Source organism: Phyllostomus discolor, chromosome 14 (genome assembly GCF_004126475.2).
Source record: "Phyllostomus discolor isolate MPI-MPIP mPhyDis1 chromosome 14, mPhyDis1.pri.v3, whole genome shotgun sequence".
In the NCBI taxonomy this organism is placed as follows: domain Eukaryota; kingdom Metazoa; phylum Chordata; class Mammalia; order Chiroptera; family Phyllostomidae; genus Phyllostomus; species Phyllostomus discolor.
Genome location: NC_040916.2, coordinates 10,625,536 through 10,648,812, shown reverse-complemented (window position 1 = coordinate 10,648,812; position 23,277 = coordinate 10,625,536). Strand labels below are relative to the sequence as shown.

Below are 23,277 nucleotides of genomic sequence, written 5' to 3'. Positions count from 1 at the left end.
GTATCAGTCATCTGTTGCTACATAACAGATCACCTCAAAACATAGTCACTTAACACCATGGCCATTTTATTTGTTCTGATTCTGCAAATCGGTAATTTTCACTGGCCTTAGCTGGGCAGTTCTGCTGGTCTCACTTTGGCTCACTCACAAGACTGCAGTCATCTGGAGCCTTGATCAGACCGAGAGGTCCACGATGGCCCCATTCAGCAGAGGTTGAACAGCTTTCAGCTGAGGCACCTTGGTTCTCCTCAAGGTGACTTTCAGCAGGCTAGCTTGGACTCGTTTATAGCATGTTCTCAGAGTTCCAGCAGCAGCCAAAAGAAGGCAGACCATGAGCACACACATAAGCACTTTTATAGCCTTTTGCTTGCACATGTTTTTTAACTTCTTATTGGCCAAAGCAAGTCACATGACCAAGCCCAGATGGGTGGGGAAATAAACCCCTCTTGATGTGAGGAATTAGAAAATTACCTTGCAATGGGGCAAGCCTACAAGGAATGGGAGAGATCATCAGTTTCCCAACAATCTATCACATACTCAGTGTGCTTTCAATACATTCTTTTTCTGCACAAATCAGCCAGTCTCAGTTTCTTAGCTTGCAGTTAATATTCTTGACTGACATCACCCTTTGAAAGAGCTGCAGAGTATTAATTGTTAAATTGTAGGTTATATATGGAATTAAACAAAAGGCTTAACCAGACTAGGTAATGGTCACATGAAACAAAAGTAAAGGATTTTTCCGAAGTTAGATTATTTCCATAAACAACAGTAAATGTTTATTTCCATTGATTAGTTTTTTTCTCTATAGCCAGGATAGTTTATAACACAAACTTAAATTTAGCGTTTAAATTATCACTAGCAAATGACTTTTAAGCATGTAATGTGTTCAGTATCACATATATCTAAGAAAAATGCAAATCAAAACATCACTGGAACACTTTTCCCGTTGTTGAGATTGGCACAGTCAGAAGTCTGACAACACGCTGTGTGGACCAGGACACGGGTGAGCAGCTACTCATTCACTGCTAGCGGGGATGTGAGTGATTAAACCCCTGCGGAGGCAATTTGGAAATACTCATCAAAATTATACATGTACACCCAGAAATTTCACTTTTGGAAATTTAAATTCTACTACTGTGTTCACACATTTGATAAATGACATGTGCAGGGTTATTCGTAGCATCATTGTATGAAATAGCAAGGCATCGTCCATCAGGAGGGGACGTAGTAGCATAAAAGGCCTGTCAACAGGGAACCATTAAAGAAATTGTGATACATAACTGCAATAAAAATCAATGCAGTTTATTTAAAAGAATACATGGCATGGGACAATATATGATATAATGTTTAAAGGGAAATAAAACAAGATGCAAAAGTGTATAAGAGAAAAAAGAAAGGAGCATGTATGTTTGCTAATTTATAGACTCTTTGGAATGATACACAATAAAACTAATAGCTTTAGATGGATGGGGGGACTTTCCATTCACTCGCTTTTTACCTTCTATTTGTTGAACCTTTTGAACCATGTGAATTTATTCTAAATCATTTCTAAATAAATAAAATTAAAAATAATAATTTTATTAAAATAGTTAATATAGAGAAAGGCTCAAAAGTAAATATTTTAAAAACAGGATGTTGTCCAGTATCCTAATTATGTATGAGTTTTTAAATTGTATTGGCTTTTATAATGGGAAAAGTGAAAAGAAATACTCCAGAAAGGTAACAGTTAACAGTAAAGTCATGCTGGTTTGTGGGATTTCAGATGATTTTTTGGTTTTTGTTTGGATTTTTCTGTTTTTTTTTCTCCCCCAAGTTTTGTATGAGTCTTGACAGGGAAGGGGGGTGGTAAATTTATAAATAAATCTACATTTTCCATATAACATGCACAAGAAAAAGAATGGAGGAAGTTTCCATAGTTTGTTTTTTTAAAAAAGAGCTCATAGTTTTGTATTTCTGGTATTTTGCTTATTTTGAAAATACTGAGGCTTGACCTAAATGAGTACTTTTGAGAAGTCAGTGAGGTTACCATGTGTCCCACACTGCCTAAGAGAGCCTTGCTTTATGCCTATTATAATTAGTAGTATGTACCCCCTTCAGCCTCAGAAAATATGGTCACCCTTGGTACGAGAGACAAGTTTGAAGTTGATAGGATGGAAAAATGAGAAGGGGAAAAGAAGACAATAATGAGAGATTCTGCTAAGAGTTAACTAAGCTTTAATCTCCTAATTCTTCCTGAAGCTCATTTTATAACTGAGAGCTTCTCTGCTATAAAGAAAAGCACTCACAACATAAACCTTAAATTATAGAATTGCAATTGTGAATTTAAAAAGTTGCTGCGCCCTGGTTGGTGTAGCTCAGTGGATTGAGCGCAGGCTGCAAACTAAAGTGTCGCAGGTTCGATTTCCAGTCAGGGCATATGCCTGGGTTGCAGGCCATGGCCCCCAGCAACCGCACATCGATGTTTCTCTCTCTCTTTCTCCCTCCCTTCCCTCTCTAAAAATAAATAAATAAAATATTTAAAAAAAAACGTACTTTAAAAAAAAGTTGCTGCAAATCTGTAGCATAGAACTTGGGTGTAAAGCACAAGGGTATTACTTTGGTGGCAAAATAGTTAAAATCTTTGGGCTTTGATTTCTTCTGTAAAAGTTGAACCAGATGATCCCCAAATCCACTCCATCTCTCAAATCATGAATATACTTATGTAAACCTTTGGAGGGATAACTAAGTGCAGCAATTGAGATGAGAAAAGCAAACCTAAATTGTTTCTCCTTTCATCCCTTTCCTGAAAGTAAGGTGTTGTCTGACAAGAAGCTTGTAATGGCATCCCATTAGAACTCCCAAAATACAGTCTGTAGTTGTAGTGTCTGCACTGTTCCTTAGTCAGTGTTTTAAATATTTATGTGGTAATGTCTTACACTGATTTTAGATTCTAATCGTTACACAGTTATTGGCACATATCTATTCTAAGTACCTTGACAAGAGAAAGAGAAATGGTGATATATTGATGAGGAACCATGTAGAGGTAGAAAATTTTGTTGAAGTTTATTATTGGAGGTTTTCTCTTGAAAGTGAGAACATGAACCGGTAAGCTAAAAAGTTTTTGAACTATATAAATGAATTATAACCTGCATTACTTTTCTCTGCTTGTTTAGGAAATGTGGGTTCTTCGCCCAGGTCCTCCGATTTAGTCAGATTAGCCCAAGAATGCTGTTACCACAATAACAGGGGCATCGCAGCTCATGGAGTCAGAGTCCTGACTAATATAACCGTCTCCTGTCAAGAAAAAGGTAAGTTTGACCGGGACAGATACTATGTAGATAGAAACTTTTGGATTGGCGTTTGGGCAGATTTCTGTGTGTTTGGTTTTTTAATCCTTTACTATTTTTAGCCGATGTGCTTTGATCTAGTTGCCTCCTTTGGAAGTGTTCCTAAAGCATGTTTTCTCCTTTGAAAAATTGTTTAAAATACAAGGACCTTGGGATTGGGATTGTGGGATTAAAAGGTTTTATGGAACGTTTCTCATTCCTTCTCACTGTTTATCTCCGCGTACATCGTGCTGTGGACAGGAACTGCTTATGGCTAGCCTTGGTGTGAGGCCATTTGTTCACTTGTACAAATACCTGGAAAATTTAGGAAAAGAAAATCTTAAATTATCAGGGGGGTTAACTAACAAATAATTTCATCCAGGGGCAAGTGAATTAATAGAACAATGTGAATTAAATTTTTATAGAATTTATCGAGCATTAAACTGATTTGCGTAATTAAGAAAGACGTACATAGAAAATAATGCATGTATTTTATTGAATTCCTAACATCTTTTGCCAGAAGGCTTGGAGAAGTTCATGCTGGTGTTCAAACACAGGAAATGCACTTTCATTGTTCCATCTGTTTCACTGTTTATTTTGATGTTTATTAAGGATCATAAGCTTAGTTGTCCCTCATCCATCCCTCCTAGCCTTCAGCACTGCTTATTCCTGGTACTTACTTTGTTGTAAACACCCTAACCTTCACTACCAGCCCTTACACTGTTTTCCAGGCCCCTACACTAACTCAGAAGACATTTCTCTAAGTTGTGTATTGATGCTGATTGGAATACCTAAACCTGTTTTATTTTGGCATCGTAATGAGTGTTTTCTATTATGTTACATAGAAAACTGCTGTATGTTCTCAGAGCTGACATACATTAACCTAAATACAGTTAGCTAACATATGTAGAACTTTCTAGAACCTCTAGAGAAATTTTAGCCCTAAGGTAGTGAAAATTGCTGAAAAACTGCTATTGCATGAGACATCTAAGGGATTTGTCATTTATGGTTCGACTTAACAACATTAATATGATATGTAGGGGCCTCATTACTTCTTAAAAGTGGCTCAGCTTTCATTAGAAGCTAAAAATTGTGACATTCGAGGTGAAAACGTACCGGCATAATTTATGTCTGATTAGAAAGATTAACACAGCCCTGGTTGGTGTGGCTTAGTGGATTGAGTGCCAGCCTATGAACCAAAAGATTGCCAGTTTGATTCTCATCCAGGGCACATGCCTGGGTTGTGAGCCTGGTCCCTAGTTGGGGGCATGTGAGAGGCAACCAATCAATGTATCTCACTCATCGATGTTTCTCTCCCTCTCTTTCTCCTTCCTTCCCCTCTCTCTAAGAATAAATAAACTCTTTTAAAAAATAAAATAAAAAGAAAGATTAACACACACTATGTGGTTTGCTGTTCCTAGTATTTTCCTCAGGTAATCAGCTGACAGTATTTCTGTTATGCTTTATTTAAATCTTTGTGGCTTTAGCTCTTAATTTAATGTGTATATTTTTATAATCTTTAATAAGTAATAGATATACAGAAGTCTGAAGACAGCTTTTGCATTTCAGAAATAAGGCCAGACATACTTTTTTAGGAAGGTTAGCTTTGCTCATTGAGGTGTTTCCTGTATCTTAAACTCCATAATGTTTTTTCTTGTGTGTGTATATCTGTGTGTGTATGTTTAATCTTCTCTGCTTAGCCACTATAAAACTTAGTGTTTTTCCTCTAGACCTTCTGGCACTGGAGCAAGATGCTGTTTTTGGCCTGGAATCCCTTCTGGTACTTTGTAGTCAAGATGATAGTCCCGGTGCTCAAGCCATGTTAAAGGTAAAAGCATCACTTTAAGAGGTGGTAAAAGAAGTAGGCAACCTGTGTTTGGCAAGTGATTTATCCCAAGTCCCCTTAGAACCAAAATATGTAAAAAAAAAGTTTTTAAAGAAAGCCAAATTATTTTTCCTCCAATTGCCGACATCAGTAAAACACTGGGCTCACCACAGTGGTATATACATAGGTCGTCAAGAAAGGTTCCCGTGTTAAAGGAGCACCCCAGCTGGACAATACTGACCTTTATGTAAGGGACCGTGATGCTAAGTAAAATGCAGTAAGTTTCTAAAGTACAAACAAAAGTGCACTTCTAATGAGGGGACAGAGTTGGGAGTGATTAATTCCAACTAATGGTGTTAGGGAAGGCTTGAACAAGTAGATATCATATGAGTTGAACTTTGAAAGATGGGTTAGAATTTCAGTGTTTGAAGAAAGATTATTTGAACCAGAGGGAGTATTGTTAGAAAAAACTCGAAAGCAAAAATGTATCTGTTCTGTTGGTAGAATGGTGAGTAGACCAGGTGGTTGGATGATAAACAGGAGATTGGAAAAGTAGTTTGCAGCTCACTCATGGAAGATATCAAAATGAACATTAACATGAGTCTGTAGGTAGTGAGGAGATACTAAAATTTTTAAGTAAGTGACATGCTCTAACCTTTGTTGTAATTTTGTTGTTATTTAAATGTGTGTGTTATGTGCTGGACTTTGTTAAAGACTTGTATAATTATTTTTTAATCTTTACACTAAGATTACTTGATCTTAGTGAGATTTTCCCTGCTCTTATATTCATGAGGAAGTTAAGACTCAGATAAAATCCTGTGTTCAAAGACATCTAGCTAATAAAGGGCAAGCTGACCTTCATCTCTGGGTCTTTCGGACTCTATAGCTCATTTTTCCTGCCTAACACCACACTGAGAACTACATGGTTTCAGTGTGAGGGATGGATTAATGAGCTTATCTTTTCAGAAGATTGGAATTGGGGGGGGATTTCTGTTGCAGTAGAAAGAATGAAAAGGAGCTAAAGAGGCTGGTGTTAGAGACTTGACAGAAGTGGAGATTACGAGAGTTAGCAGTCGTTGGCCATGTAACAGTGACGGATGATGGACTTCTAGTTTTGATGACTGGATTATCAGTGATGCCATTATCTGGCCCGAATAGGAGCTCCAATTGGTTTTTGCTTTCACTTGAGAAATAAGAGGAAACTAGAAGCCCCTTCCCCACTTTGTTGTGTGTAAGAGTCACCTAGGGTGCCTTTCTCACACTGAAACTCTCAATGACACAGACACACACAGTGTGTTAAGTTTGGGGTGGGTAGGACCCAGGAATCTGTGTTTTTGTTAGCAGAGGGAGATGATGGCATAGATAAGTTGACAAACCATATTTTAGAAGCAGTTCTTGGAAGTAATGAACATAATGGTGACATTCAGTTTAGCTTATATTTTGCCTCTTCTGCATTGTTCCTTATGATAGTCATCTTATCTTTTTACTTTTTAATAGTACTAGATTGCAACGAGTGGTTAATGAGTAGCCAAGTCCTGACTTGTTATTTGGTTTTAAACACAGCACACTTTGTATATTTCAATATGAGATCCATTATGTCTTGTGTTTCTTAGGAAGAAAAATGTTATGCCTACAAAAAAACCTTTTCCTAGATTTTTTCCAATAACTTATACAAAGTGCTTTTCTTTAAAGCTTTTCTTAATACCCTAAAACTGGTCTTTTTTCTTTTCAATGTGCAGATTGCTCTGAATTGTATGGTGAAGTTGGCCAAGGGCAGACCCCATCTCAGCCAGTCTGTGGTTGAGACCCTGCTGACTCAGTTGCACAGTGCTCAGGATGCCGCCCGCATCCTGATGTGCCATTGCCTGGCCGCCATTGCCATGCAGCTGCCAGTGCTGGGCGATGGAATGCTGGGTGACCTCGTGGAGCTCTACAAGGTCATCGGGCGATCAGCCACAGACAAGCAACAGGAACTTCTGGTAAACCTGCTGTGGATGAATGGGATCTGGTCTAGTGCGAATTACTTGAAGAAGTTAACATGACTGTTTGACTTGATGTAAAAGCAAAGCAAACAATAGGTTAAAGTAATTATCTAAGAGCAGGGGAATGCTGAAGTCAAAGTAGAATTGGAACCATGAGCTTTTTACTACTTCTGCTTTGAGTAGGTCCCATTTAGTTTGGATCTAAAACTTCTTTTTTTCCTAAGTCCTGTCAATCACCTTAGTGTAGCCAAAGCCCTCAGTCTGTTGTTTTTGTTCTATTACAAAGAACGAAATGAAAATGGATGTTTTCTTTTTTATACAAAGCAAATAAATAATGAAATAAACTGTGTTTTGTACTTCTGAAGATAGTAAGTTAAAGACCTAATGATAACAGCGACCACAAAGTAGCACAGATTCCTCTTTTCCCGTCCAGGACGTCTCTAGCTGTGTAGCATCCAGTTTAGGTTTTGGTGCAGCCCTGGGGTTGAGAAAGGTGCATGCTCACAAAGAAACTGAAGTCACAGAAGTGATGTAATAATGTTTAGTTGAAAATTCTACCAGGCTGAGAGTAGGCTACGTTCTAAATTGGCATAAATTAGACGTAAGCCTTAAGTCAGCCACTGCATATTGTTCTGGTCATCTGAATTTAGGGATTGGGAAAAGCTTAATGAAATTACTTGCTCAAGCCTATTTTATATTTAATTCTCCAGGGTGTATTCTGTAAAAGATTACCCCATTCATCATTTGCTATGAGGAAAGGGGTACTCTGAGGACCAAGTGGCAGTGGTCATGGGAATGACATCATACAATGACCACAATATGTATGGACCTTTGTATATATCAACTTCGGAACACCGTGAAGTAGTTAGCCAAGTTTTTTTTTTTTTAATTAAAGCAGCATTTTCAGCTAATACTCTTTATCCCTTTTTTTGTTAGTGCTACTTTAAGGCAGTTTTAAATTCTGAAATGTAATTTTTTAATGTAAAGAATATCACAATGAAAACCCTTGCATCTGTCACCTAGTTTAAGAAAAAATATTAACAGTACAGTTGAATTGTACCTCCCTGTGCACCTCCCTTCTCCTAGGGATAAGCACTGTCCTGAGTTTGGTATTTATCGTTCCCATGCATGTTGTTATACATTTACTACCTTAGTGTATGGATGAAGTAATACGCACTATTATTTTGCGTATTTTAACTTTATATGAATGCTGTCAAACTGCGTGTAATCTTTTGCAATTTGCCTATTTTTTCCTGTTTTGTTTAAATGTCTGTATTGAAAAGTATCTCTACTTCACTCATTTCACTGCTGTATAGTATTTCATTGTGTGATTTTATAATTTACCCGTGTTTATCAGAATTATTTTGCTATTATAAACAGTTGTCTAAATAATGGAATAAATTGCCTGATAACTTCAAAGTGAAAAATTAGTGTCAAGGGGGAAGAAATTTCCTTTTTGGTGGGCTCCCTCTAGTTTTTCTCTCTTGTGGGGTAGAGTTACCTGTGCCATTGATAGCATTACATGATTTTTGAAACTGTCTTATGTCTTGCTCGATGTTAGGTGAGCTTGGCCACTGTGATTTTTGTCGCCAGTCAGAAAGCACTGTCTGCCGAAGTAAAGGCTGTCATTAAGCAGCAGCTTGAAAGTGTCTCCAATGGGTGGACTGTGTACCGAATTGCCAGGCAGGCATCCAGAATGGTATGTGGGGCCCTTCTATTGAACTGTGCTGGTGAAAATGGCAGGTTACACACCTTTGATTGTAGGATTGTTACTCCTGGTCAAAACTGAAAAATAAAGATGGAAGTACTTCTCAGTCATGGATTGAAAGATGATGAAAGGAAGGACCTCATTACATTCCTAACGAGGTTTTGTGGAAGACAATTTGCCCAGGGACTGGGGGTTGGGGGATGTTTTTGGGATGATTGAAGAGCATAACATTCAAGCCCACCTTTTGCTGTGTGGCCCGGTTCCTAACAGTCCCAGACTGGTGGTGGTCCAGAGGATAGGGGTCCCTATTGTAGGGGAGTGAAGCACATGTTTTCATTGTTTCTCAAATGGGAGGAGGACCACTGCTGGCTGGCTGGTTCTGTATTACACCCAAATGTCCCAAGCTTCCAAGCATTGCAGGGCACTGAGCATCCCTGGTCCCCAGGCATTAAATGGCCCCATGCCCCCCAACTACCCTGCCCCCCCAGAGGCAGGCACAGTATTCTTCTTGATAGTCACTTAATGAAACTTACTGGAGTTTTCCCCTACCTCACTCAATAGCTCGTACCAAATGACATACAGCAAGTATATATATTTTCTGTATTTTGAACTAAAACTCTAGACTCAGGTTGTAGTTAATTCCATTTATTTTCTCTTTGGAAGTGTTTTAGTAAAGAATTGCAGGCATTAGGTTATGTAAAAGCAGCTAAGTATAACATATACTGATAAGATATTTAGACTGAATCTCAAAGAATTACATAATGTGAGGAATGATTGTTATAGCTTGTCCAAGAGTTGGGTTTGTCTTTTTGTTCCTAATTCAAGTGTAAGAACTTCATTACGTGCCATGTTTTTTTTTAGGGTAACCATGACATGGCCAGAGAGCTCTATCAGAGTTTGCTGACTCAGGTTGCCTCAGAGCATTTCTACTTCTGGCTGAATAGTTTGAAGGAGTTTTCACATGCAGAACAGTGTTTCACTGGGTTGCAAGAAGAGAATTATAGTTCAGCACTTTCTTGCATTGCTGAGTCTTTAAAATTCTACCACAAAGGGATTGCGTCCTTAACAGTAAGTCCTCTGAATTCTCCTTTGGTGATGATGACTTGAGTGAGTATGGTCTCCCATCTCTTTTATTACTCTGTTTTAACCACCTTGAAACATCTGCTGGTATACATATATATGGCAATATTAAAGTAATAAATAGGACATGGAAGTAGATTCTTAACCCCTCCCCTACCTCTTAACATTCGTAGATTGATAAGAGTTCATTATGTTGTTTTTATCAAACACCAGGAACCACATGTGGAGAGGATTGCTGAATCTATGCAGAAGGGATAAATGGAAATAGGATCCTCACTTTCCAGAATCCTGTTAGTAAGACCCCAGCCTGGGTCACCACCACCATCAGCATAAATCCCCACCCATCTCATACCTCACAGCTACTCACTAAGAAACTAAAGTTGCTTGCTTTGTGGATAAAGAAGAAATTATCAAGGATGCTGGTGTCCCCCCTCTGTATCTTCCTATGCCAAATTAATACTTGGCCAGCTACAGTTTTCATTTTCTCTGCCAAGAAAGTGAAGGGGTTGCAGAGAAGGCAGACACTTAACATTTCTTGTTTTCTTTTTTTTTTTTTTTTTTTTAAAGATTTTATTTATTTATTTCTAGAGAGGGAAGGGAGGGAGATAGAGAGAGAGAAACATCAATGTGCGGTTGCTGGGATTCATGGCCTGCAACCCAGGCATGTACCCTGGCTGGGAATCGAACCTGGGACACTTTGGTTCCCAGCCCGCGCTCAATCCACTGAGCTACGCCAGCCAGGGCATTTCTTGTTTTCTTGAAATCAGTTATATTCCTAAAAAAGAACCTGTTCCCTAAAATGAGCATTTCCTGTATTAGTACAAAGACTTTTTTCCTCTTAAGAGTAAAAAGTTTATATAATCAACATTAAACATTTAAAGAATATTATTATACAACTTTTAAAGTTGTATATATTTAGATGGGGCCATAAAACTTTTTGGTAACTGTTTTTGTACATTTATCACATAATCTAAAATATTTTTAATGGTGGTCCATCCTAAAAGAAATGCTTCAAAATAGAAAAAGAATAAACCGATGTCACAAAAGAGACAGAATATTCAGACTACTGTGGGTACATATCTCTTGAAGTATGATTTTTCTGGTTAGGATCAATTGCTATTTTAAAATAGAAGCTCCTCTCCATTTTAAAAAGGAGCATTGACTACTATGATTATTTTCCTCTTGATTATTCTAGGAAAAGATTTTTGTTGCCTATATCAGGCTAATAAATGCCTTAGAAAATCAAAAATTACAATTATTGGTTCTAATCAGTAGAATTACTTCATTTTCTGGTTTATGTAGAACAGAAAATTATTAATCATTCAGTACAGTAAATGCTAAAGACTGTGAAACAGGCCCACGAAACACTGAGGCAGGTAGAATTAATATGAAAACCCCTATTGAATATTCCATAGTCTCGTAAGATTGGTATGGTGTGTGTATTAACGAGGTTTGGGTAGTAATTCAGGACTGAAGTCTGACGTAGGAGACAGACAGAAGGCCCTTGTCTTAGTCTCCACGTCGCCATTAACACATTGTGGCCTAAGACACGTTTTCGGGCCTCACACCATCTCCCTTTGGAACAGAGTTCTTTCATTCAGCTGACTGTAAGCACGCGCTGCTTGTGGATTAAAAACAAATGAATAAATACATCAGGAAATGATTCTCCATTTGCGAATAGTCTAGAGGGGAAGGCAGTACAGTCCTTAGGATCATTTGGCACTTCCCACATCTCTGATTGTACTATATACCATTAGGGTTTATTTTTTTTTAAGGTTTTATTTTTAATCTGTTCATTTGGCAAGTGTGGATCGGACACTGGCTGTCTGTCTTTTTAACCAAGAGCATGTGAGCGTGGGCTGCCCCTTGTCCTCCCTGACACGTGAGTGGGCTGACCTGAGATTGTTCGGTGATGAGGCTTACTATGCTTTTACCTGCTTCAACCAAGCTGAACATTAGAAGTTCAAAATTCTGTGCTTATGGGGACCCTGTAAGCCATGTTGGGTGTCTGACTTCCCAACACAGGGATTTATGATAGACCTACCTTGCTTCATAGGAATAAAAATTCTGAAAGGTGTTTGTGTTCATGTTCTGTGCTAGGTGACAGATTACCACAGAGTTAGTAGCTAAAAGCAACACCCATTTAGCATTTCAGCTTCCACAAGTCAGAAGTCTAGATATGGCCTCTCTCGGTCGACGTTGCCACCAAGTTACAGTGAAGGCGTCAGCCAGGGCCAGTCTTAATGCAGCTCAAGGAGGCTTAGGGTCCTTAAATTGGTGTAGTTATTGGTAGAATTTATTTCCTCGCAGCTATAGAACTTGGGGGAGCTTTAAGGCCAATAAGAGAATTGCTCACCTTCAAGACCCTCTTTTTTTTTTTAGAATTTTTTTTTATTTTATTTAAATTATTGCAGTACAATTTTCTATCTTTTACTAGACCCTCTTTTAATGGGCTCACCAGATTAGGAGAAATCCACCCAAATAATCTCCCTTTTGGTAAATATAAATTTAACTCATTAAGGACCTAAATTCATTACCTTTGCCATACTTCATTAGATAGCAGCAAGTTATAGGTCTGTCCACACTCAAAGCGGAAACATTACACAAGGTGTGGATACCAGAGGGGTGTGAATCAGGAACCATGTTAGCATTCTGCCAACAATGGTGGATTTGTAATTTATTTTTTCTCTTTATTATGTATTGAATAGATATATATTTACATATTTTTATATAGGGTATCTGAAAAAATAAAACAAATATCCAGTTAGGAAATGAGATATTATTATTGCCTTTAAAACTTGTTGATGTACTTGCACCATCTTGCTGCTGTGTTTATTTTATCTTAAGTATACCTTTTTTCCCCCAGGCTGCCAGTACACCACTGAATCCTTTAAGTTTTCAGTGTGAATTTGTGAAACTCAGGATTGACCTTCTACAAGCCTTCTCTCAACTGATCTGTACCTGTAATAGTCTCAAGACGAGCCCCCCACCAGCAATCGCCACCACAATTGCCATGACCTTGGGGAATGACCTCCAGAGGTGTGGCCGTATCTCTAATCAGGCACGTCTCAACTTTATTTTCAGTGCAGTTTTTATTGACACTTTAGAGGTTTTGAAGTTATTTGTGACATAAAAAATCCTGTAATTTACAAATCAGTGGTTTGACTCATAGATATTAAGCCTCAAATGCTTATTAGCTCATCTGTTTTGCCAAAAATAGGCTGATGTCTTATTAGAATGACAGAGTGATTGATGATGTCTCACTAAATGCTACATGTTTATATAAAGAGAAAGGACATACATTTTAAAGAAACCTTGCAGTTTCTTTAAATAACAACATTAATTATTTTAGTGTAGCTTGAACTAAAAATGTAACCTTTTTTTTCTGTACATCAGATATAAATTACCATAATTTTGTGCATATTTGTGGTTTTATTTGCCCCCTGTTAATTTTATTTAACAAGGTTTATAAAAATGAGTGGAATGAACATGAACATTTTTAATATTTTTTTAGATAGTTTTTATGGTTTGACCGTTTAGGTTTTCGTGTTTATACAATAGTGATAGCATGTTTATATATCATAATTGATATTTTTTCCTTCTTTATAGATGAAGCAGTCCATGGAAGAATTTCGAAGCCTTGCTTCCCGATATGGGGATCTTTATCAGGCATCTTTTGATGCCGATTCAGCAACTTTAAGGAATGTAGAGCTGTATCCTAAACTTGTTCCAATGTGTCTTCTTCTTTTGCAGTATTTTTTTAATGTAAATACCTCAGCTGTACCTGACTAAAATATATATATTATATATCAGACAAGCCTATAAGTTATTATAAGTAATTTTCCCTTTGAAATCAATTATGAGCAGTAGAATTTTACTTTTTAACTTGAACTAGGCTCTTTCAAAAAGTGGTGACCAGTGGTGGTCTTTCTCCACCTCTAGGAAGAGCATTCAAAACCCAGATCCTACCAGTGTTGCATGCCTCGTGCACCTTTGAGCTACAGCAGACAGCCCAGAACGTCTTCCCACGGGGGAACTGTTTCGTGCCTTGTCTCACCTTCTTCTCTTCACAGCTGACAGCATCAGATCCCACCGCCTTTATTAATGATCTAGTAAATAGTTTTAATCGTCACATTTGTCCCCTGAGTGCTCTTTAAGGTCTCCATATTTTCTTATTAGCGGCCTCAAATCCTTTTTGAGAAGAAGGGGGAGATAAATTGTTGGTTTTTTTTTAAGTTGTAGGACCTATAAATCAGTAGTTCTTGGCATTTTGGTTTACTAATTGAAAACCTAATGAATGCTGTGGGCCCTCTCCCCTAAAAAATGAATGTACCCATATTTTGCCATGTATAATGTGCTCCTGCATATAATGTGTACCCACAGTTTTGGCCCAGATTTTCAGGAAAAAAATCTTTTGTTTTAACTTTTTAATTCATTTTTTATTTATATTTAGATACTCATTTTTTGTATTACAAAGGAAGTTTAGCATTTATTTTTGAACATATCGTTATTGCTTTCTAGAGTTACACTTCTAATGCATAAGCATAAATAAAAGAATTAAAAACATTTATATAGATATAGAATTAGTACTACCAATGTATAATTTGCGTCCTTATTTTTCCCTCAAAAATTTGGACAGAAAGAAGCATATTCTACACGGTAAAATACGGTAGTGCACATGCCCCTCAGTATCTGCACGGAAGGTCAGGCTTGTTCACAGATCCCTCGGGTACCAGTGTGGGGTCTATGCTGCACACCACAGTTGTCAGCATTTATCAGTGAAACCCCTATATCTATGACAGATGAAAAAACAGTCCCTGGCTGGTGTGGCTCAGTGGATTGAGTGCCTGGGTTGTGGGCCGGGTCCCCAGTGAGGGGCACAGGAGAGGCAATATTTCTCTCCCTTTCTTTGTCCTTCCCGTCCCCTCTAAAAATAAATAAATACAATCTTTTTAAAAAAATGAAACAGTTTCTGTGAATCATAGAGCCTGTTGCTTGGTTTCCCCTTCTCCAATTAGGCAGCCTCAGAAGTACCCTTCCTGGTACAGAATTTCAGGATCACTATTTCAGACACCATGTAGCTCTTAAAAGGAAAAAATAGAGCCCCAAACTGTTCTAACTGATAAATATGCTTCACTAAGAATATCCTCACCTTGACTTCTTTAATATTCAGGTAATGTAAAGTCTGTGGTGGATTTCTTTATTTTCAGGCATAACCTTAACATTCATTCAGACAGCAGCAGAGCTGCTTACTGATATCTCATGCAATAGAAGCTCTGATTTTGGATCCAGAATCTGCAAGGTATTTCTAATAATAGTTTATATTAAAGAGCACTTTCAAGTATGTTTTCTTACCTAATTATCACAGCAGTGTTTTGGAAGAGGTATTATAGGGAAAGAAAAAAAATACCAAAGAAAGAACTTCTCTAGCATTTGTCTAAAGTCACGTAGTTAGTAACAAAACCTGGAGTTTCTGACTGTATTGTTCTCACTTCCAACTCCTAGTGTCTCAACATGGACTTGGAAAAATAACTGGGAAGAAATTCATTGCATTTGAACATTTTCTTCTCATATATTGTAACTAAACTTTGATATGAAAAATTGAGTTAATAATATAATTAAACTTGAGCTTGAAATTTTTCCTTTGGTTTCTCAAACAAAAAAAAAATTCCTATTTTTACTTTATTAAAATTCTTCTCCCCTCCCCCATCAACTAATTAATTATTCAGATATTTTTACAAAAGAATAACACATTGGTTTTTCCCATTATAATATACTGTCTTGGACTGTGCATTTTCAGCTGTCTGGTTTCAAATCTAGTAAGGCCTATGATTCCAGGATCAGCTTTCTCAAAGAATATAATCAACAATGCATTTTAAATTTCTCTCCTTTAAAACATTGACTCACTATTTCTTTTCAGGGCGATACCAAGTTCCTTGCCTTCTCTTTTAAAGTACTGCTTAATCTCCGACTAGCCAACTTGGCAGTTTTTTCCCCCACTTATCTATTTTAATATTTTCATGACATGCTAATTTTTGCTTATTTGTTTATTTATCCTTCTTGCATCTGTTTATTTTCCCTAGTCTGCAGTGTTCGACTTGCTGGGTTTTTTTTTTTTTAAACAAGCTTCTCCTTTTTAAATTTGAAGATGTTCTTAAACCTCCATATTTTTCCAATTAATTGATACTTCAGGTCACGCCATTTCTCATTGTACAGTGCTCATTTAACTACTTAGAAATCTGGTGTCATTGCACTGTTGGTTGACATAATAGAAATTAGTGTTTTTCGTGATTAACTTTTTATCAGAGACATAGGCACATTGTCAGCAGGGATGGGGTGAGGGGAGTTATCCAGCCCGCTTGCAGTGGTGCTCTCTTACCTGCTCCCCGTCCTTCTACTTTTCTTCACTCTTTTCCACCCGCTTTTATCCTGCAAGTCCATTCCCCTAACCTGTGCCCTTCATAGAAATGAAAAATTGGGAAAAAAGCTTGTACTTTGAGGAAGAGGTCTTTGAGTTTTATTTACAATAGTGTATAGCTACAAGGAGTAGATTCCTTCTAAAACTTCTATTGTGTCTTCTGAGTAAAGAAGAACATACTGCTAAAAAGAACCCCAAGAGAGTGATGTATGACATCGATATTTCACTGTAGTTTTTACAGAAATCTGTGTATTTCATAGCTTAGAAGGTGTTTTTTGGGAGAAGACATCTTGTTTTATTCAACTTTGTACCTCTGGCAGCTAACGTAGTACCTGAGCCAGTGTTGCAGTAAATGTGGGATAGGATGGGCGAGGTGTTTGTAATCATGACTGTTGTTATCTGCCTTATACCAGCTTTCAGGATTATCAGGAGAAATTATTTTGAGATGCTTGTTCATTACATTTTTCTATTTAGCTTCTTATTCAATCTGTCATGATTTCTTTGTATTTAACCTTTATTTCTACTGCCTACAAAATAAGTGCATGACTACTACAGGGACAAGTTTTAATACTTTCATACTGCCTCACAACCAACATGGGAAAGACATGTATGTAATTTGAAGTCAGATCTGAGTTTGATTTCCAGCTTATCACTTACTAGTTATATGAAACTGAAGTCAAATTACTTAACCTCTCCAAGCCCCAGTTTCCTCATCTGTAAAATGGAATTAACAGTGTGTACTCCATTAGTTTAAAAGTTAAATGAGAATGTGTGGAAAGTGCCTGATGCATTTAGACATAACATAGTTACTCCTGTGGTTGATTAATTGGTACTGATTTTAACTTCAGTTTCCAGGAGTATGGATCTACTGGAGCAGCCCATGCTGACAGTGAATATGAGAGGAGAATGATGTCTGTGTATAATCATGTCTTGGAGGAGGTGGAATCACTCAATCGGAAATACACCCCTGTTTCTTACATGGCAAGTTGCATTTATGTTACTGAGTTGTTGTTATGTGCAAGTGGGTTTTTACTCATCTCTGGTACGTACTGTGGGACTTCAGCAAGTCAACCTGTCTCTGCCTGTTTCCTCTGTGCCGCTTTGTGACAGGTTAATACGGTGGGCACCTCACAGCACTGTGACACGGATGAAATAAGACGATCCATGAAAGCACTTAGCACATCTGTAGCTGCTACATAGTCACATTAAGATGTCAAATCTGCTCTACTGGAATGCAGATAAAACTTCTTTTCTTTTTTAACAAGTTAACTGAAGTTGTAATTGTTCTCAACCCTGGCTATACATTAGAATCACTTTAAAAGCTTTTTAAAAAGTACATCAGTATGCAGGCCCCACCCCAGACCAATGAACTCTGAATCTGTGTAGTGAAGGCCCAGGCACTAGTGTTTTTAACAGCTCAGCTCCCAGGAGATTCTCTCATGCTGCCAGGCTTGAGAACAACCACGGGCCATTTGATACCGCAAGAACTGGGCTTGTTATCTGACTGGCAGTAAATCAGTTCTGCGAGGTGATGCCAATGACACCGTTCAGTGTACTTGCCCGCCTTTCCCCTGCTGAGTCTCTGCTGCATCTGGCACTGTAGATCCCTCGCTCTTTATTCAGTCTTGTTCTCTAACTTCCCAGTTACAGGGCTGATGGACATACTCTCACCCAGATTTTCTCCTCTGTGTCTGGCCAGTCTCCAGTGTCTTAGCTCAGGATACTGTAGCTCCTGGAACAGAATACTGTAGGTTTGGTGACTTAAGCAGCAGACATTTCTTTCTCACAGTTTCAGAAGCTCTGAAGTCCAGGGTCACTTTTTTAACAAGCTAACTGGTGCCAGCCAATTCAGTTCCTGGTGAGTGCCTTTTGCTGGCTTTCAGGCTGCCTCACTGTGTCCTCACATGTTGTGTAGAGCGCTGGTCTCTCTCTTTTTATAAGGCTACTAATTCCATCATGGGGGTCCCATCCTCATGACTTCATCAAAACCTAGTCACCTTCCAGAGGCTCCATCTCCAAACACCAACATACTGTAAGCATGGGCTTCACCATATGAATTTGGAGAAGGCATGCACATTCAATCCACAACACTGTCTTTGAACTTTACTACTTGGAGAGTTTCTCTCGCCCTGCTCACACATTAGATGCTGATATTCCCCATAGCTCTCTCCTGGTTCCTGCTCTTCTCATTCTGGACTCTTGCTGTTTATCAGGTATTTTAGAAGAAATTGGCAGGATATGTTGTTAAAGAGCTAGATTAGATTTTAAGGACAGATGCTTTCCTTGACATAGAGCTTCCCATGTAAGGTCATTAGTACATACTCGCTGAATTGATTGACACAGGTCTGATGCTCAGATTGGTTGCTAAGGGAGATTGTAAAGGTTATCTTTGAAGTAAATATACACATCTGTGTGAGATGTTGATTAATTAAATTACTATTTTTTTAAAGATTTTATTTATTTATTTTTAGAGAGGGAAGGGAGGGAAAAAGAGAGACAAAGAGAAACATCAATGTGCGGTTGCTGGGGGTCATGGCCTGCAACCCAGGCATGTACCCTGGCTGGGAATCGAACCTGCGACACTTTGGTTCACAGCCCGCACTCAATCCACTGAGCTACGCCAGCCAGGGCTTAATTAAATTATTTTCATATTCCCTCTAAGATGCACCCTAAAAAATTAAGTAGATGCCAAACAGCAACTTGAGTTTAAGAAGTGGACATTCAACCAGAACAGAATGAAAAAAATAATAATTTTAAAAAATGAGGAGAGGTTTAGGAACCTCCAGGATAACTTTAAATGTTCCAACATCTGAATCATAGGGGTGCCAGAAGAAGAGGAGGAAGCGCAAGAAATTGAAAACTTAATTGAAAACGTAATGAAGGAGAACTTCCCTAATGTAGCAAAGGAAATAGATTTCTAGGAAATGTAGAAAGCTCAGAGTCCCAAAGAAGCTGGACCCAAGGAAGCACACACCAAGGCACATCATAACTACATTTCCCAAGATTAAAGATAAGGAGAGAATCTCAAAAACAACAAGAGAAAAGGAGACAGTTACCTACAAAGGAATACCCATAAGACTGTCAGCTGATTTCTCAAAAGAAAACTTACAAGCAAGAAGGGGCTGGAAAGAAGTATTCAAAGTCGTTCTGAAAGGCAAGGACCTACATCCAAGATTGCTCTATCCAGCAAAGCTTTCATTTAGAGTGGAAGGGCAGATAAAGTGCTTCCCGGATAGGTCAGGTTAAAGTAGTTCATCATCAACAAGCCCTTATTATATGAAATGTTAAAGGCACTTATCTAAGAAAAAGAAGATGATCAAAAATATGAACAGTAAAATAAAAAACAACTATCAACAATCGAACTTACAAAAACAAAGCAAACAGAACAGGAACAGAATCACAGAAATGGAGATCACATGGGGGGGTATCAGTGGGGAGGAAAGGGGGCTAATGGAGAAAAGGCACAGGGAATAAGAAGCATAAAAAGTAGATACAAAATAGACAGGGGGAGGTTAAGAACAGTATAGGAAATGGAGAAGCCAAAGAACTTGTATGTACAACCCTTGGACATAAACTGGTGGAAGGGGGGTACCGGGCGGAGAGGAATAAAGAGAAAGAAATGGGACAACTGTAATAGCATAATCAATAAAATATATTTTAAAAAGGAAGAAAAATAGGCTAAAAACTATCGGATTTGGCAATGAAGAGAGTGTTAGTGATGCGCTTGTCTTCCTGCTGGTTTAGGAACCATGACACTGATTTTACTTCTCCAGACTCTTACTTTGGTAGTGAATTGCTGTTTTCATACCTGGCGGGGTGTGGCCCAGGGGCTGGTGGCCTTAGAGGTTGTCCTGCTTTCCCAGGGGGCACTTGCAAATACGCACCTGTTCTTGTAAAAGGGAGAATGGTGTCTTTTTGCCCAGGAACAGCCTGAGGTCACTTGGAGTCCTCTAAGTTTGTCATTCACAGATGTTTTCTTTCCTTAAACACTGTTGTGCCATCAAAGTTTCCCTGCAAATGCGTCCCATATTTCTTGTTGCAGGAAGATGAATAGTGTTGTTTTAGCAGTTGAACTTGAAAAAATACCAGACCCAATGCCTTTAAATGAGTGTTGTCACTCTCAAGTAATACACCCAGCATTTGTATTACTACTAGTAGTCTGTCGGGCATAAAATATTCAATAGCCTGAAACCAGTGAGGAGTGGATTCCTCTGTCTTTCAGCCTTATTGCCTGATTTTTCAAAAATGTTTAGTGTAGTCAACTAGGTGACAGTCTACTTCACAGGTGGCAAACAAAAGGCCCACAGGCCGAATCCGGTCCTCCACCTGGTTTTATCTGGCCGGAACCTTGTTTCTACCCTGCACAGCACCGAGCTCTCGCTTAACTGTTAAGGAGTAGTTACATTTATACAGTCCTAAAATTACATTTGGCCCTTTGGAGGCAACCTCGAGGCTGATGGGGCCCCCAGTGGAAATGAGTGTGACACCCCTGGACTGGAAAGCAGGAGCTTGAAGGACAGACAGCACACCGTGTAGTGAAGGGTTTTCAACCTGTGGTGCTTTGAGGGGCGGGGGGCACCGAGAGGGGCGTAGGCTGAGGAGGGATGGTAAACCGAGCAGGAATGCTTCTGGGTGCCCCAAAGTTTAAGTGCTGTGTTGGGGCTGTAGTTTTTTTGCTGCTGTTTGCAAATCATTGGTGAAGTGAAACAAAAATTACTGAACTAAGTAAAGCATCAGGCAACCTAGGTTCTAGTTCCAGCTTGTTCCATTACCTACCTAGGTAACCTGTACCATCATCGAAATAGAGGGTGATTTTTAAAGCAGCTTTGATGGCCCTGGCCAACTGGTTAGAGCATCGTCCTGTTACTGAAAGGTTGCACATTCAGTTCCCAGTCAGGGCACATACCTAGGTCACAGGTTCAATCCCTGGTGCGGGCGCATACAGGAGGCAACCAGTTGATGCTTCTCTCTCACATCCATGTTTCTTTCTCTCCCTTCCCCTGTCTTTAAAAGCAACGAAAAAATGTCCTCGGGTGAAGATAAAGTATGTGTATACACACACACACACACACACACACACACACATATAAAATAAAATAGCTTTGATGCTTTCATGGGTGTATAATTACCTCCATACCCATCAAGTTGTATAAATTCAATATATACAACTTTTGTATGTCATATATCAGTAGTTTTTTTTTTAATGTGCAAGCAGGGTTTATTAGTGATATGTTCTCATGGAAGAGGACAGGTCTTGCTGAGATGGGAGTTCAATAGAGTAGTTTTAAATTAAGTAATCTTTGAATCCTTAAATTCTGGTTCTATGATCCTTTTCAGTAAGACTCAAGGATTTGGTCTAATGTTACTATTACTCTGCAGTAAATGCTGGGATTTCAAAACGCAGTTAAGTTTGTGAAATAGATACTAGAAACAAGGTATTTTGTTAAAGTTTCAGAATTCTGTAGAGTTGGACTATATAGTTGTCCTTAATCTGAATTCTGGTAAGATTTCACCATCACCCACTCTGTGGGACCTCATGGCTGTAGTGTCAGCGAGCTGGCCTGTGGAAGTGATGGATGAAACCAGGCAACTCAAAGCCGAAGTTCCGCATGGGAGTTGGTGTCAGCTCTCAGATGCCAGTGTGCTGCTCTGGCTTCTTTATCGTATGCTCTTCCTCATGCTTTGCCATACTTTATCAAACTGATAGTTACTCTCTATTTTAGGGTCATAATATGAACAATGTGGATTTTCTCCCTTTTGTCATTTACTTTTTTTATTGAATGTACTACTTCAAATTAAAGTAAAAATCTATAATTGTACTCCATAACGTGAGTGATTTGGCAGATATTCACAATTTCTAGGTATTATGACTATTTGGTGGTATCTGATTGGTGGTATCAGTATTGATTTTGTAGTAGTCTGTGAGCTTTCGTAGAAACTTCTTCCTGAATGTACCATTTGTTGATGAAATTTGGAAATTTATTTTTATTTGATTTGTTTTTTTTCTCCCCAGCATACTGCCTGCCTCTGCAATGCCATCATTGCTTTGCTGAAAGTTCCTCTTTCATTTCAGAGATACTTTTTCCAGAAACTACAGTCTACCAGCATCAAGGTAATACAGGAAGAATGCTAAGGTTAATATAGATCAAAAACCCAGCTATCTTAATGGGATGTAGCTCTACTTACGGATCTGACCTTTGGTTTTGATAAAACTTACCTCTTTAGTTATAAGCCTTTCCTCCCTTTACCAATTGGTTTGATGAAGGGAATGGAATACCTGCCAGTACCAAATGCAGTGAGGCTGGTGTTTGGGTCCCTGGAGCTCTGTGCCTGGGCTCCCCACTCCAAGAGTATGTGCTTCGAGTGAAACAAGTCCAGCAAAGACATGGCCAGTCCTACCTCCAAAGCACTTTTGTCTTTGAATAACAAGTTTTGAGGAGCTGGCCAATGAATAGAATTAATATTTTTAAATATTTAAGCTACCTAAAATTTGGAAGCTATTTTTGATTCAAGGAATTGAATTGTTGGGAAAGGGGGAAATTATCACTTCTGAGAGATCCTGGATTATCCCTGTCAGAAAATGTCTTCAGTACATTATGGCATCCATCCAAATGCTTTTGATTGCAAATAACAAAGTAAGCCATTTCAGATGACCTGAATAATAAGGAAAATCGATTAAGCAAGAAGTCGTAAGGTAACAAACAGGTCTCCAGAGCTGATTAATTCAGCCGTTCAACAGCATTATCAAAAAGACACAATTTTTTTCCATTTTTTATGTAGCAAGATTTGAGCTTTCTGTAGTTGAAGTGGATTTTTAATTTTTTTAAAGAAAAACACTCTAATTAAAAAGATTTAAAATGTCATTTGGTTCATTTGTGGAAAATGACTTTTATCTTATGAAGACTTGGTTATAGATGTAATCCTAGAATTTTAAGTTCATTTGCATTTGAATTTAGTCC

At 38.3% G+C, this 23,277-nt stretch overlaps 1 protein-coding gene across 2 annotated transcripts in view; it reads left to right on the top strand.

The window, feature by feature from the left end:
• The window catches only part of INTS7 (integrator complex subunit 7), a 70,651-nt gene that overhangs the window by 34,706 nt on the left and 12,668 nt on the right, over nucleotides 1–23,277 (top strand). For both annotated transcript variants that reach the window (XR_004900729.1, XM_028530730.2), the window contains exons 9-18: nucleotides 3,153–3,287; nucleotides 5,036–5,133; nucleotides 6,870–7,109; nucleotides 8,674–8,811; nucleotides 9,682–9,888; nucleotides 12,767–12,961; nucleotides 13,510–13,613; nucleotides 15,134–15,202; nucleotides 17,167–17,299; nucleotides 22,332–22,430. Coding sequence is in view for 1 of the 2 variants with exons in the window: in XM_028530730.2 (XP_028386531.1) it covers nucleotides 3,153–3,287; nucleotides 5,036–5,133; nucleotides 6,870–7,109; nucleotides 8,674–8,811; nucleotides 9,682–9,888; nucleotides 12,767–12,961; nucleotides 13,510–13,613; nucleotides 15,134–15,202; nucleotides 17,167–17,299; nucleotides 22,332–22,430 (1,418 nt within the window). In the remaining variant the exon portion in view is untranslated. The remainder of the gene's footprint in view (nucleotides 1–3,152; nucleotides 3,288–5,035; nucleotides 5,134–6,869; nucleotides 7,110–8,673; nucleotides 8,812–9,681; nucleotides 9,889–12,766; nucleotides 12,962–13,509; nucleotides 13,614–15,133; nucleotides 15,203–17,166; nucleotides 17,300–22,331; nucleotides 22,431–23,277) is intronic.